We start from the raw sequence: 14,261 nt of genomic DNA on the forward strand, positions 1-14,261 counted from the left end.
TCCCGAATGAAGTCTAATGAAACGCCAAAAAAAAGGTATACTTTAATATTTTAATTGTCACAATACGCCAAAAAGGGCGATGATCGCGACCTGTCACAAGAAAAGAAAGATTAATCAGACACACATGAAGTATTGTAAACTATGGTTTCGCAATGTATTATAGGGCAATTGAAAAACTTCCTTTCTGCTACCGAGCAAACAAGCCTATTTTAGTGTAAAAATACAAGTTAGAAAGTAGGTAAATACAAAAATTGGTACGTACGGTCTGGTTAACACCGTCGGCCGGCTGTCGGTAATGTGTCGGTATCATGTCGGCCGACAGTTGGCCGACAGGTTACCGACAGCCGAACATGGGAGCTATTGTTCACTTTTGCCGATGTTAATAATGTAGGTGACAACAGGGATAATAATAATGATGAGAATTGAGCATCACTCTATTTCAAGAAAAATCCTGGGCATTTAAACTTTTGGAGATAGGTTTCCTAAAATTTCTATTCCACAGGCAAAATTAATAATGTGTTCAAATGCCCCACACAATTTTTATTCAAAAAAACAAAATAATTAGCAACCTGACTTTCAACTAATTGACCAAGCTTTAAAACCTAGACCTTGTAGACTTTTTTCTTCTCAGCCATTTGTTAGAGAAAGTTCACTACAACCTGTAGTGTATTTACGGATTTAACACAAACAGTAAACAACACCTTTGAAAGGAATCCAACACGTTGTTTTAATTATCAACATCACAACACACATGCTCCAATATACTACAAACAAGAGGGGTAAGGAGGGTAGACTTGAACACTCACAACCACTACACTACCTTAACCCTTTAAACCCTAAGAGTGACCAGCATCTCACTTCTCCTTACAGTAATACTGCTGAATCATTCACTAAGCTCATGAGAATAAAGGAAATGATCACCAACCTAAGAAGCATTGATCTTCAAATGAATTCTCTTTTTCAGTACCACAAGAAACATACAAAGAATAGTATGGAGAATATGGATACTGATGTTAGGGTGTCAAGGGTTAAACACCTCCATATTCAATGATATAACACTTGCACTCGACTGGAAATTGGTTGCTTGGAGGAAGTTGACACTTTCAATTGATTGTTGCATAATAATGGAGGATGATGATGATGATGGTACTTATGATGCAAACTTACAAAATGGATGTTACATGATGATCAAATAAAGTCTTTAGTTATTATGACTTTGTGTATTTGCTTTGAACTTTGAGAAAAGAAAATAACAAATATGTCATAGACCCTCTCAATGAACAACATATTGTAATGATCAAGATAGTCATGACTGGCCAAATATCCTTTAAAGTGGTCATGCACTCAGCCCTTGCAAAATGGCTTTTGGAATTCCTAGGAATAAAGGTGTGAATTTTCACGGTAAACTCGGACTGGGAATTCCCAACCATAACAACCCTGGTTCAAAAAACCTAGAAATGCCTAGAAATTCCCAGAAATTCCAAGTTTATAGCCAACAGGACTCGGAATTCCAACTCAGAGAACCAATGACTTTCCCTGAAAAGCTGTAAATCTAAAAAATTCCTAGGAATTTCTGGGAATTTTTGGGAATTTTTAGGAATGTTCAAGAATTACTGGGAATTTTAAGCAAAAATTTGAGGCTAATGATATAAAATAAATACTTTAAATTAAAAAAACCCAGCTAAAATTCAAGTATTCAATGAAATTTTATTTGGAAGCTTAATTAAGGCTTACATGTAAAATATTTTTGATTAATTGTCAACATCAATGTGTGGTAATATTAGGATGGAATTTGATTTAGTTTTCTTTTCTTGAAAACTTCATACAGATAATCCTCAATTACAGCTATTCGTATAAAATAGTCCTAATCAATCATTAAATTTGGTTTGACACAAATTGTGAATAAAATCTGTTGATTCTTTTCCATAAAATATAATATCTTAAATTATATTTGAAAACCAAGCACTCTTGGGAGTGAAGGGGTTAATTACAGACAAACAAAATTGATTTTTTGATTAAAATCTTGTTGTAACTGTAACAATAAATAAGAATGAAGTTATCCTAAACTGCAAACTTAGCTGCTGTTTGTATTTTTTTTCCTGAGCTCACAATGAGTTGGCCTTGAATGAGGTTGTCTACAAGAAGCTTGACCATTTTGTATCTGGATTCCATGACATCTGAATTTGAAAAAAATATATATATTTAAATATATATATTTAAAGCTCAGACCAGGCCTTTAAGATGGCTATGAGGAAAAGGGCATTCATTGGATTCTCAAATTGAGAAATCTCTCTTATACTGAGTGACTTTTATATTAGAGTTAGTACATCTCTTTCATAGATTTTACTAAAAAAGGGTTGAATACATTATTTTGTTTTTACCAAGGAGGGCTTCTTTATGTAATAACGTTTGTTTAATAACAGTTCCTATTATGAATCTTGAATGTTCCCAAACGTGACTAGAGGAATCTTGAAACCTTACTGATTGGTTTATTTATTTATTGTTGTTAGATCCAAGTGTAACATTTTTTTTGATTATTCGTTCTTGCCTAATTTGTTTTCCCTTGCGTACGCAAATTACTTTATACTTCCTTTCGTCCATTTGTTTAGTCTTCTTTTTTGGCGTTAATTTAGGTGTTTGTCTCTTTCTGTCAGTTTTCGTGCCCTCGTTAGCGTTTTCCGTGCTGTTTCATCTTCATTAGCGCCTTTCTACAGTTTTATTTTCCGCATTTTCTAGCGTATTTGAATATCGTAGTTTGTCAGTACAGTTTGTGAGTTCAGTTTGGTCCGCGCTTAGCGCAGTTCTGTTTAGTTTGTTTCTAGCCTCTTCGCGTTATTCGCAGTCCTCTTTACAGAAGTTTTCTCTGGCCAAAACAATGTAAGTGTATTTCACAGTCCTCGTTTTGCAGTTTTGTTATTTCTTTACTAATTTACCTTAGTCGCAACTTGTAACCTTTTTACTTTTTTTTCGTTTTAGTTTCAACCCACACTCTTAGTATCAAGCACGTTCGGCTCCAATAAATCTTTTTCTTTTTATTTGGTGTGTGGTGTTATCATTCAAGGCCAGGAGTCTTGCAGGTTTATGGCAGTTTCATCTGTATTATTATTTATTGTAAAGCATAAGCTTAAGAAACTGCGGCATGCAAGTGACCGATTCGATTCTCAGAATTAGTCTAGTTTCAGTTGCGCCGAGCGTTATGTAAGCTTAATTCAACCCGCTACATCTATTCTTTTATAAGATTTTGATCACGTAACGAATATCGCAATTTTTACTCACCACAAACTTTCAAAATCGTAGCTTTACAGATGGCCTCTCGACCCTTGTTTGTACTAGTCAATATGTCGACTGTTGTCCCTTCTTTTAACTCCACGGCGCCAACGACTTTCTTTTCTTTTACAACACTCACGCTGTTCCATTGAACCACAATAAAAGTTATCTTAAGAAATGTTATATTAAGCAAAACAGTTGAGAAAACGATCAACCGATGAAAAGTACATTCAAAGATGAGCGCCAAATGGAGTCTTCTTTGTTTCCGATCACGGGCATGATCACGTGGATGTTTTAAGACTTGTCATTGGCTAGCAAAGTGAATCCGCTGGCTTGCCGATTGCAGTGTTAAGGGAGTTACACATCACGGGCGACGAGCGGGGCAGGAAGAAATGACCGAAATACAAGTGGTCAGCGGGAAAACAAATTTAATTCTTCATATAGAGACATATCAGTTGTAGTTTCAGAAAGCAATTCTTGGTTTTCACCCACGTGACCTATACCTTGACAACGGTTGCTACGCCGCCATATTGGTGTCGTATTATTCAAACATTTCGCGTGTTATCAAAGCTTTAGAAATATTCTTCATCATGGTTCATTGTATTATGGTTGATTGTTTTCATAATAGTGGAAAGACGAAAGGTATAGGGTTTTATAGGATTCCAGTTGTAGTCACTAACCAAGGAGAAAAAGCAGAAGAGCTAAGCAGAGAACGAAGAGAAAGATGGATTGCCGCCATTAGCCGCGACGACATCACTTCGAAGGATGTCCTCAGTAATGAAAGAGTCTGTGGACGACATTTCGTGTCAGGACAATCTGCAAAACCCTGGGATAAGTACAACGTCGACTGGGTTCCTACTTTGAATCTCGGGAAGACAAAATATCAACAGGAAAACCACGACATTAAAGAGGCAAGAGCTAAACGAGCGAAGGAACGCCGCAAAAGATCACCCGAGCGTCAAGAACGCGAGGCAGCTGAGAAACGAAAGAAAATCGATGTCAGTGGCCTTCCCGTCCGTGATGTGGATTTCAGTGATCCTAAAGAAGGATCTTCCAAGGAAATTGATTCTTCTGAGGATATTTTTGATCACGATTGCGCATTTCAAGACCACACTTGCTCAACTCTCGTTGACAGTTCAACTCAAACCCAAGTTGATGTATCTGAAGCTATGACTCAAACCGAAGAGTTTGAATACCTTTTCAAAGAATCCTATAAGCCAATTGATCGAGATTTTTTTGATTCTGATGAAAAAGTTCGCTTTTATTCTGGACTGCCTTCAATGGATATCTTAATGACCGTCCTTGACTTTGTGTCACCCCACATCAAACGAAGAACCCAAAAACTTAGCCTTTTCCAGGAAATGATTATCGTGTTGATGAAACTGAGACTGAATATGCCTTATCAAGACTTAGCCTATCGTTTTCAAGTATCTGTGACAACAATATCAAGAATATTTTCATCATGGTTACCAGTGATGGATCAGCATTTGTCCCCACTTATTTACTGGCCTGAAAGACACCAGCTATGGAAGACAATGCCTCTTTGTTTCCAACAAGCCTTTGGAACCAAAGTCACTGTTGTTATTGACTGTTTTGAGATTTTTATTGATAAGCCTACAAACTTGTTAGCTCGAGCTCAGACATTTTCATCCTACAAGCATCACAATACTATCAAAGTACTGATTGGTATTTCTCCCCAAGGAGCTATTTCCTTTGTGTCAGAGGCATGGGGAGGACGTACCTCTGATAAGTTCTTGACAGAAAACTGTGGCATTCTTGAAAAACTTTTGCCAGGTGACATGGTTATGGCAGACCGGGGTTTCACAATCACAGAAAGTGTTGCTCTCAAACAGGCAAGACTTGTGATACCAGCCTACACGAAAGGCTGGATCCTATTGATGTGGAAAAAACAAGAGCTCTAGCAAGTGTACGGATACATGTTGAGAGGGTGATTGGTTTGCTGCGTCGCAAGTATACTATTCTTCAAAGCACTCTTCCCACTGATTTCTTGAACAATGACAATGGACAGGATGAAGTACCAATTATTGACAGAATTATTAAAGTATGTTCAGCTCTTGTAAACCTGTGTCCACCCATTGTACCATTTGATTAGCTCCATACTTCATACAGTACTATTATAGTCATATATTGTAGCTAATGAAATGATATGATGGGGTGGAGAATCTGTGTATAATTTAAGAAATATTATAACCCTATGAAAAGAGAGCAAGTGACTGGGAATGAGCACTGTGTAACATTAATAATTTAAAAAAATATACTTCCATTACAAGAAGGATCTACAACAATGACAACATTTTATTTGTGCTGTATATATATATTTACAAAAATTATATGAATTAAAATATAAATTATGTTTTCAGGGGGCAGTAAGGACTGTTTATTGAGCACAGCTGCTTAAAATAGCTTGAGTTCATTATTCTTGGATTTTTTTTTTTTAATGACTGCTACTCTTGAGATTAGCATGAAACAACAAAACAACATTTTTAGTGTAAAATGTATTCAAAAATGTGGAAAAACTTTGATTTCACCAGCTCTCAAACATTCAAGTAAATGTGGTCTCATTCTTGGGATGTCAAACATAAAATCTGAAGGGTTGAGTTCAAACACAAGGCATGTTGCAAATGCTACAGCAAAAATGCCACAGTCACTGCCATTCATTTGTTGCTGCACTGGTACAACTTCAATGCCAACAAAGTTATCTGGTAGCAGATCTTTAACTTGCTGCTCAACTTCATCATCAATAATGTCATTGTACAGACTGTCGTACAAATTAACACATCCTGATGTGCAACCAATAGAACTAATGCACACCCAATGTGAATTACCCGTGTGTAAGATTTGAACAAAGTCACTGGTCATTATGTCAAAGTTCCTTACTCTTCCAAGAGTTGGTCTTTGAAAACCCTCAATGAGAGGATTTACTTTCTTGATGCATATTTGTGCTGCCTGTATTATTTTGCAATCCAACCAGCCATCAGGAGATGAGATAATGTCATAGTCATGCTCATCTAGATCTCCAAAAGATGCAATTCTGTTAGCTACACCTTTAGTCACACAGATTATTTCTAAGTCCTCATCACTTTCATATTCATCTCCAGTACAGTATTTATTTGACTCATTTTCATGTAGATCTTCAAAAGATTCAGAAGCTGTTCTGCTTTCAGTCACACAGGGTATTTCTATGTCCTTGTCACTTTCATATTCAGTTCCAGACATAACTGAAGCTGATGGATTATTGACAGTACATGTAGTACTGGTGGTATAAGAAGAACATGTGGTAGGAATAGTTAATGAAGACTTGTATGCAGGTTCTTTCTTCACTTTGCAATTTTTGCAGACCCAATATAGCTTGCTGTTATTGGGCATCCTCTTGTAGTTTAGACATTTCAGATGGAAAAATTTCCCACTCTGACATTGACTATGACATTTCAGCAGCTTTTCCCCTACAACAGGTTTAGCTTTGCAAACACAAATGGACTGTAATTTCATTGCTTCATCGAAATCAGGGTTCTTTTGATAATCAGGCTTGATCTTAGTAACTCTCTTGGCTTTCTTACATTCTGGAAGTAACTGGCAGCTTGGACAGTACCATACTTTGGGTAAGGGATCAGATATCCCTAAACATGAGAGGTGAAACTCAATGAATGGGCACTTGGGGTTTTGACAAGGCACTGTGCTTTCTTCTGGTTTGGGTTTTCTGCAGTAGCAAACAGGCTTTATATCACCTGCTGGTACAGGTGCAGCAATTTCATGCTTCCTGGTGTACCATCTTCCTAAGATTTCAGGTAGGATACAAGATCTCCACACTTTGGTGAGTTTTGGAAGAACTGATTCCCAGTGTGAAATGTCCTTGTAAATTCTCTCCAAGAAAAACCTTGTTTGATTGTTATTGTCAAAAGAGCACACAACAAAGTCACAATACTGAGAGTCTGTGATAAACAACTGTTGCTGTACTTGAAAAAAGTACTGGTGATTTCTCTTGAGCTGTACCTTTCCATTGACGTTTTCAAGACATGAATTCTTCTTTTCCACATAACTTTCAAGGTCACAGTTTTCAATGTTGTAAGGGCATTTGACTTCTCCACAACCATTCCCACAGCATGAACATGATACCAAAAAATCTGGAGTAGCATTTATCCAGGGGTGCTGTTTATCCACTATCATACCACATTGTTCAACTTTCAGATCTCTGTGAGTCTCTAGTGTGAACAGTATACTTCGCTCAATAAAATGTGAAACAATTTTTCAAAAGTGTTGATGGCACATATATCTTTTACTGCTATATTAAACGATGCAGGTATCGGGGAAGGCATCGGTTGCATTCGGAAAGGCACTAAGAAAAATTAAATTTACGTTTTGTAACTTGCAAAAAACAATCGTGTTGTAAAGCCAAAATGTTACCAGGTTATACTTCGGTAATTCAAAAGTTAAGCAATTTTCCAAACTCTTTGACTGGAACAATATTTTTACTGCAATATTAACCAACAGAGGCATCGGGAAAGGCATCAAGAAGAATGATATTAAATATAAGTAACTTGTTGTATAACGAAAAACAGTATCTTGACTTGTTTAAGGCATTAATCACAGTCGGTTTGCTTTTCACTTGAATTTTCCAATCTCGACTTTCGATTCTGGAAAAATGAAAAGCTAAGCAACACTAAAAAAATTTAGTTTCAGATTTTTATATTTTTAGAGTCATTAATAAATTTGTATCCACAGCCTTTAGATAAGAAATTTTAAATTTCCATCTGCTGTAGTTCTTTTAAAGTGTATTTTATGTATATTCAATCGCCTCGTTTCACATATCAAAGGCATGTAGGAAAACACTGAGCTTTGAGAAACAGCCAAGTTAAGGCTAATGTATTTACCATGCTTATAAATATTTATAATCAGGGCCACAAGGTTTTCTAACAAAGGCAACCAGTAATGTAGGTTAGGGAAGTAACTTATGTTCATAACTATAACAAAGTTCTTTAAGTGTAGATAACAATGTAATTATTGTTAATTATTGTGGAAGTTGTGTACTAAGGAACAGCTGATGAATGTTGATGATTCTGGCACATCAGTGAACATGAGACATTAATTTGCATCACAATAAAAATATTTTATGATCATGGAATCCAAGAGTCCTTTGAGGTTAGAAAGCATATCTGTGATATGAGGACATTGGATTAATTGGTTCCATTTAACATAATTTACTGTTGGTTCATGAGAAAATCCATATTAATGTAGAGATTTACTAAAACTTAGTTTGAATAATAAATTTCATGATCTTTAAGTTATAAACATATAAATGTATGTATATCTCTTGGTAAGTTTTGTATAGCATACCTTTTATTGAGCCAAAGTTTTAAGCCTCTGAAATTACTCCTTTTCTTAAAACCTTCACATTCAAGGTATTGAGAATTTCTTAGGATTTATGTGGACCTCAGGGTATTTAAATTGCCTCAAATTCCTAAGAATTCCACCCTTCTTAAATTTTAGGTAGGAATGCCAAGTCCTCACAAAACTGGAGTCTTCCTTTCCCAGAAATTCCCAGCAATTCCAAGCTTTTTAAATCAGAGTTAATTTGCATAATTGGGAATTTTTGAGAATTCCTAGGAATTCCTAGGAATTCCCAGAAAACTGGGAATTCAGTTTGCAAGGGAGTGTATTAATATTGTTCTCCACATCTGCCTATATTCTTGAAACTGGTGGAATAGAAAACGTTTTAACAGTGAGTGAAGCCAAAGTTGAACCTAGCTCACCTCGTAAAGTGTCCTCGTCAAAATCTGGAGCATTTTCTTTGTCAGGTAAGTCTTCATTTTCAGATGGAACCTTAATTGGACTTCCTTCTTTAGCCATAGCAACTGTAAGGGGATACTTCTTTCAAAAAATAACTGTTTTAAGTCAATCTGGCCTGAAAAAAAGATGGTTGCAAGTGGTAACAAATTTAGCTCAACATATCACTCAATTGTAAACTAAATATTTTTTCCCCTCTGAGAATGGGAGGGATTAACATAAACACAAAATCACAAGCAATTAATATGAATAGCATATTTAAAGCAGTTTAAAGCAGTAAAAGAAAAAAAGATATATATACTATAGAAAACAAGCATTAATATTTAAATGAACAGTAATTCACTTCTCATTACAATAAATTTCAAGATTTACTAAAGACATTCCTATGCAATTGACTGAAATAAATTGGGCAAAAATCAATATCTGTGTGTTTCAAGTTCGTATAATTTGTAACAGCAGCAATTTAAATCATTTAAACTAAGAGGTGGTAGGTAGTTTGGTCACATCTGGATTTGAAAAGCAGCCTGTCCAGGGCCTGAACTTTAATTAATCCTGGTTTCCTCACATAAAGCAACTGGGAGTATTACTACCCAACCATGGACAGGATGCAGGTCCATTCCACCATTATTCCCCCCCCCCCTTCACCCCCCCTAGCATTTTATCAGATTTCCCTAACTAATTTTTGCTACCCATTTATACTCCTGGGTGGAGACAGACACTGTAAGAGTAAAGTAACAAGAGTAAAGTAAGAGTAACACATTGACTGGAACCCAGACCTCTTGACCCTGAGTCCAGCATAGGCCAGGCCAGGCTACAAATGCAGACCTCTTGACCATGAGTCCACCTCACTAATCATAAGACCACCATGTCTCCGCAAGAGGAGAGAGTTTATGCTGAATCCTTTCTCATAAGAAACAAATTTTACAACACCAAAGAAAAATTCTCTTATCTGATTTTTAAATAGGGATTTCTGGTCAAAACTTATAAAAGATATATTTCTTTAATTCAATTTCCTTCAGTTGAGCTGACACCCATATCCGTATAAGTGAGTGTTAGTTCAACTGTTACACTTATTGCTGGAAAAACAGTGAAATATGTACATGTATGCTGATGTATGTGATGATGTAAGGAATTTCAATTTGGTACAGGTGAAGACATTTGTGGTTTATTAGTATATATAATTTTAACAAATTGTTTTTGCAATCATAATTTTCATATTTACATTGTTTTGTGCACAAAATTTATTGTCTTTGATGCTAACTTTAATTCTCCTAATAATAAAAATGGCTTGTTTTTTAAATATCAAATAATCCTTGTAGCTGTCTTCATGTACAAATAAATTCAATAATAATAATGATAATAACAACGGTTTAATAACGGTTTTATTACCTGTAGCTTTTTTTTTTTAACAAATTATTATTATCATTATCATTATTATTATTATTATTATTATTATTATTATTATTATTATTATTATTATTATGGTAAAATTGTGATCACACCTTTATCTTAAATGAGGTCCACAACAATAATCACAAAAAATCATACATATTTAATTTGGTGATTGGCGCTGATCGAAGCACTTCCAATTTCGAAAATAGAGTGAAAGTGCTTTGCTCAGCACTAAAAACAAAATTACAGCAATACCTTGAAATTTCGATAAAACACTTCGGAATCACTCGTTTTTTCCTTGATCGATACTAGTTTAGTATTCCTGTGCCTTTTGGAAGAATTCGTCAACTGTGAGAGTAAGATAAAAGCTTAGCTTGGAAGTAACTCGAGGCGCCAGTTCACCCAACGCCAGATTCAGGTAAAAGTTAGATATCCTCGGCAGTTGTGATTCAGCACCTTCATGGCCAGAAATCAAAGAGAATTAGCGTAAGTTGAAAAAACTTGGAGGAGAAAACAACTACTGAGAAGCTCACGAAAAGAATATTTACTCAGTCTACAAAAACCTCACACAAACCTGTGAAACTTCGCACCTCTGTTGTGAAAACGGAAGCGATGTCAGCAGCCTTTTTACGACCTTACCACCTCAGTCCGATATGGAAAGCTTTCAAAGAAACTCACGGGAATTGATAAGGTCCTTTTAAAACACAAGAGATTCGTTTTGAATGAAAATCTCGATACCACGATTTAGGCAGTGAATCTGACGACGGCGTTGTTGTAAATTATTGGAAATTTTTTGCTTCGATCAGCACCTTGCCTGCCGTGCAGGTGACGTATAAAGTTGGCGACACAACTGGCGATTTTCTACGCCAATCGCAGCGATCGGCGAAAATCCCCAGGTGCGTCCGATCGCGATTTTCACCGACCGCCGCGATCGGCGTATAAAATCGCCGATATCTGACATGCCGGATCAAATTTGGCGATTAAATTTGTCACGATTGGCAAGTAAAATCGCCAGGTGTGTCGCCGGCTTGACTACGAGCTAAGGTTATAAGCTTGCGATCGTTTTTAAGACCGGCTATGTTTGAATTCTTAGTATCTTCACTCCCCCACCCTTACCCCTCTCCTTATTTTCGACCGTCGACCGCCCCCTTGGTACAAATTCCTCTCTCGCCAGCCTTCCGCTGCCATTCAAATCAAAGATGGTGGCCATGATTTTCGTTGAGAAAATAATGAGCACTCGCTCGCCAAAATTACGGCTGATTAGCCAGCTAGTCAGCGCTAAAAACCAATTAGGATCGTAATTAAGGCACTGGGTTCCGGGTTAAAGTCCTCAACCCGGCACCTTACCTGATATGTTCTCGATTGCTTAAGCTTAGCGTCGATAAAATCAGGACCGGACCGGATCACGGATCGGATCACGGATCTGGTTACGGACAGGATCACCGATCGCTTCACGGTTTGGATATGTGATTGGATCACGGATTGGATCAAGAATCGAAAAAAGAAGAGTCTTGAAGATAAAACATCAAATCTTTTATAAAATAATAATACAGAAAACAAGAATAAAAAACGAAAATAACGCCAGAGCAAAGTCTGCGTGACATAATGGAGCGCAGGCCCCATGTAGTCACTTTCACGGCTATGTCGAGGATTGTTGTGTAATGCCGCCATAGAAGGAGGTAAGCGAGAGGTACGTATCATTTCATCAGTGAGTTATTCTTACCATTTTTTAACACCATGACACGCACTGCTTTTCCTTTATTCGATGTCACTCAGCACACGCGATAGAAGAGGTCGCCCCATGTAAGGTAATCCGGATTCCGGAATCCAGGAAATTTTTGCTTGTGGAATCCGGAATACTGAGCATTGGAATCCAGAATCCAGCTTTTGGAATCCAGAATCCCGCTAAAGAATGGATCCAGAATTCATTCGCTGAAAATCATTTCAAATCGTATAAACGGCTTTCACGCGCATCCATGCAACCACGATCATGCTAAAATGCAGACTACAGGCCATGCAGACCGCGCTTTGTTCGCTGGAGAATTTCGACTGTTACAGCTTGCGAGACTGAAAAATTCATTCATGACCTATTACCGAATCGACTCCAAAACTGATATGGCCAAAGTTCCCTACTCAGTGACTACCAATCAGTCTTCTACCCCGATTCAAAAACCTTCTTGGTAAAGTTTGATTTTAGCTTGCGGCAATTTTTTTGGCTTTCTTGTGAAGATCCTGGTAATCATTTTCTTCGTTCACACAGCACATTCCTTACCTCTAAATCAGAGTCACGGTCCACACAAATTACATCTTGCCGTATGGGGCTAATCTGCATGAGCTTGAGAAACGTGACCCCGCGATTTTGTTTTGCCAGATAACGAGAGCTCGAAAGAACCTCATAAAATTTTGTCACGTAGAGTCCAAAAATTGGAAACAGTTCCAATGTTACCTATTTTTGGGTCAAAATTTCAGCATTTGAATATAAACCGCTTTCTTTGATATTTGGCATTCGGAATAACAAAATATAAGATTTCATAAGGCATATCTCGGTGCAAATAAAATAAATAAGACATTACCAGATTTAAGGATCAAACAGGAAAATATTGGTAGGACACCTTAAACCTTTAGAATCATTGTTCTGTAGAATTCATAGCCAACGTAATGTGACTTGACTTGACTAACCTTATAAAGAAAAAAGGAAGTACCAGATTTAAGGGTCAAACAGGAAAATATTGGTAGGCCACCTTAAACCTTTAGAATCATTGTTCTGTAGAATTCATAGCCGACGAAAGTGACTTGACTTGACTTGACTAACCTTATAAAGAAAAAAGGAAGTACAGAAAAGAGAATCTTTTATTCTTGGAAAATTACCGTGTAAATGCAGATCTTTTGCGATTTTGCTAAGGGTTAAGTATAGTTTAGTTGGTTGAACACCGTTTTATGTGCAATCTCATAGTGTCAAACATCATTGCCAATTACATATATGAAAACAAGTTTTTCTTAGTCACAGTCTGCGATTCACTTGCGAGATTATAAATTATATTTCAGTATTTTTCGTAAATACTATGGTTTTTGTTGAAAAGGAAAGTTAAAAAAGTAATTTGAGATAATAGGGAAGTATTTTCGAGCTGTTTTGTTGACAGTTATCCATGAAGTCAATTTTGGATTACAAAAATTGGCCACCTTTTCCCAGTCGGAACAATGTTATGCTGTGCTAAAACATCTTTTTCAGTCCAACAGTTATTTACAAATTAAAAATGATGAGCAATGATTTGAACTATTAGTTCTTTTGATACCGCTAAATTACTTGAAGAACCTCGAGGAACCTGAATGAAAGAAATATAGTAGGCCTTTTCAGAGTTGCTGAAAAAATGTGGAATGAATGGACATTGGAGTTAAGAGTCAGACAGTCTCAACAGGTATTCCTAGAAGAAAAATTTATCCCTTGATTTGCTGTAATATATTTCTTGTAATTATCAAATGTTGTTATGGAAATATGAATAAACAAACATGCATTCACAGAACATGTCCTTCAATTACGAAATCCGCCATTGAAGTCATTCCTAGAAAACGAAATGTAAAGATTAGGAGCAAACCACCAACTAAAATCTGGAATCTTTTGTGTTTTGGAATCCGGAATGTGCACAAGTAGAATCCGGAATCCAGCACCTGGAATCCGGAATCCACAGCGTGGAGTCCAGAATCTAATATTATCCTGGATTACCTTACATGGGGCGAAAGAGGCGACGTGAGGAGCAAGATTGTTATAGAAATGAGTACTGAAGTGCACGAAAGCGATTTAT

General features: G+C 36.6%; 2 protein-coding genes, 1 long non-coding RNA gene and 1 pseudogene across 8 annotated transcripts in view; 1 reads left to right on the forward strand and 3 right to left on the reverse strand.

The window, feature by feature from the left end:
- The window catches only part of LOC149034735 (uncharacterized), a 43,126-nt gene that overhangs the window by 14,266 nt on the left and 14,599 nt on the right, over nt 1-14,261 (reverse strand). The window contains exons 1-3 of one of the 5 annotated variants that reach the window (XM_089194339.1): nt 11,052-11,519; nt 10,717-10,809; nt 9,036-9,187 (exon numbers count right to left, since the gene is read on the reverse strand). The exons of 1 other annotated variant lie outside the window; for it this stretch is intronic. In XM_089194339.1, coding sequence (XP_089050465.1) covers nt 9,036-9,132 — 97 coding nt within the window. In that variant the 5' untranslated portion in view covers nt 9,133-9,187; nt 10,717-10,809; nt 11,052-11,519. Of the gene's footprint in view, nt 1-9,035; nt 9,188-10,716; nt 10,992-11,035; nt 11,520-14,261 lie in introns of those variants that run through there. 3 more of the 5 variants (XM_089194337.1, XM_089194338.1, XM_089194336.1) reach the window with 3 other exon arrangements.
- On the reverse strand, nt 1,688-3,736 carry LOC149034736 (uncharacterized). The gene is made up of 2 exons (XR_016183118.1): nt 3,277-3,736; nt 1,688-2,177 (listed from the first exon to the last, which is right to left on the reverse strand). It is a non-coding gene; the product is annotated as an uncharacterized LOC149034736 (long non-coding RNA).
- LOC149034737 (uncharacterized) lies at nt 3,858-5,652 on the forward strand (annotated as a pseudogene). The gene has a single exon (XR_016183065.1). The product of XR_016183065.1 is annotated as an uncharacterized LOC149034737 (transcript).
- Nucleotides 5,647-8,510, reverse strand: LOC149034738 (uncharacterized). Its single transcript, XM_089193793.1, has 3 exons — nt 8,488-8,510; nt 7,771-7,919; nt 5,647-7,487 (listed from the first exon to the last, which is right to left on the reverse strand). Exons 1-3 carry the CDS (start codon nt 8,508-8,510, stop codon nt 5,788-5,790), a joined length of 1,872 nt encoding a protein of 623 aa, XP_089049919.1. The 3' UTR covers nt 5,647-5,787.

Source organism: Pocillopora damicornis, chromosome 14 (genome assembly GCF_964200805.1).
Source record: "Pocillopora damicornis chromosome 14, jaPocDami1.2, whole genome shotgun sequence".
NCBI lineage: Eukaryota > Metazoa > Cnidaria > Anthozoa > Scleractinia > Pocilloporidae > Pocillopora > Pocillopora damicornis.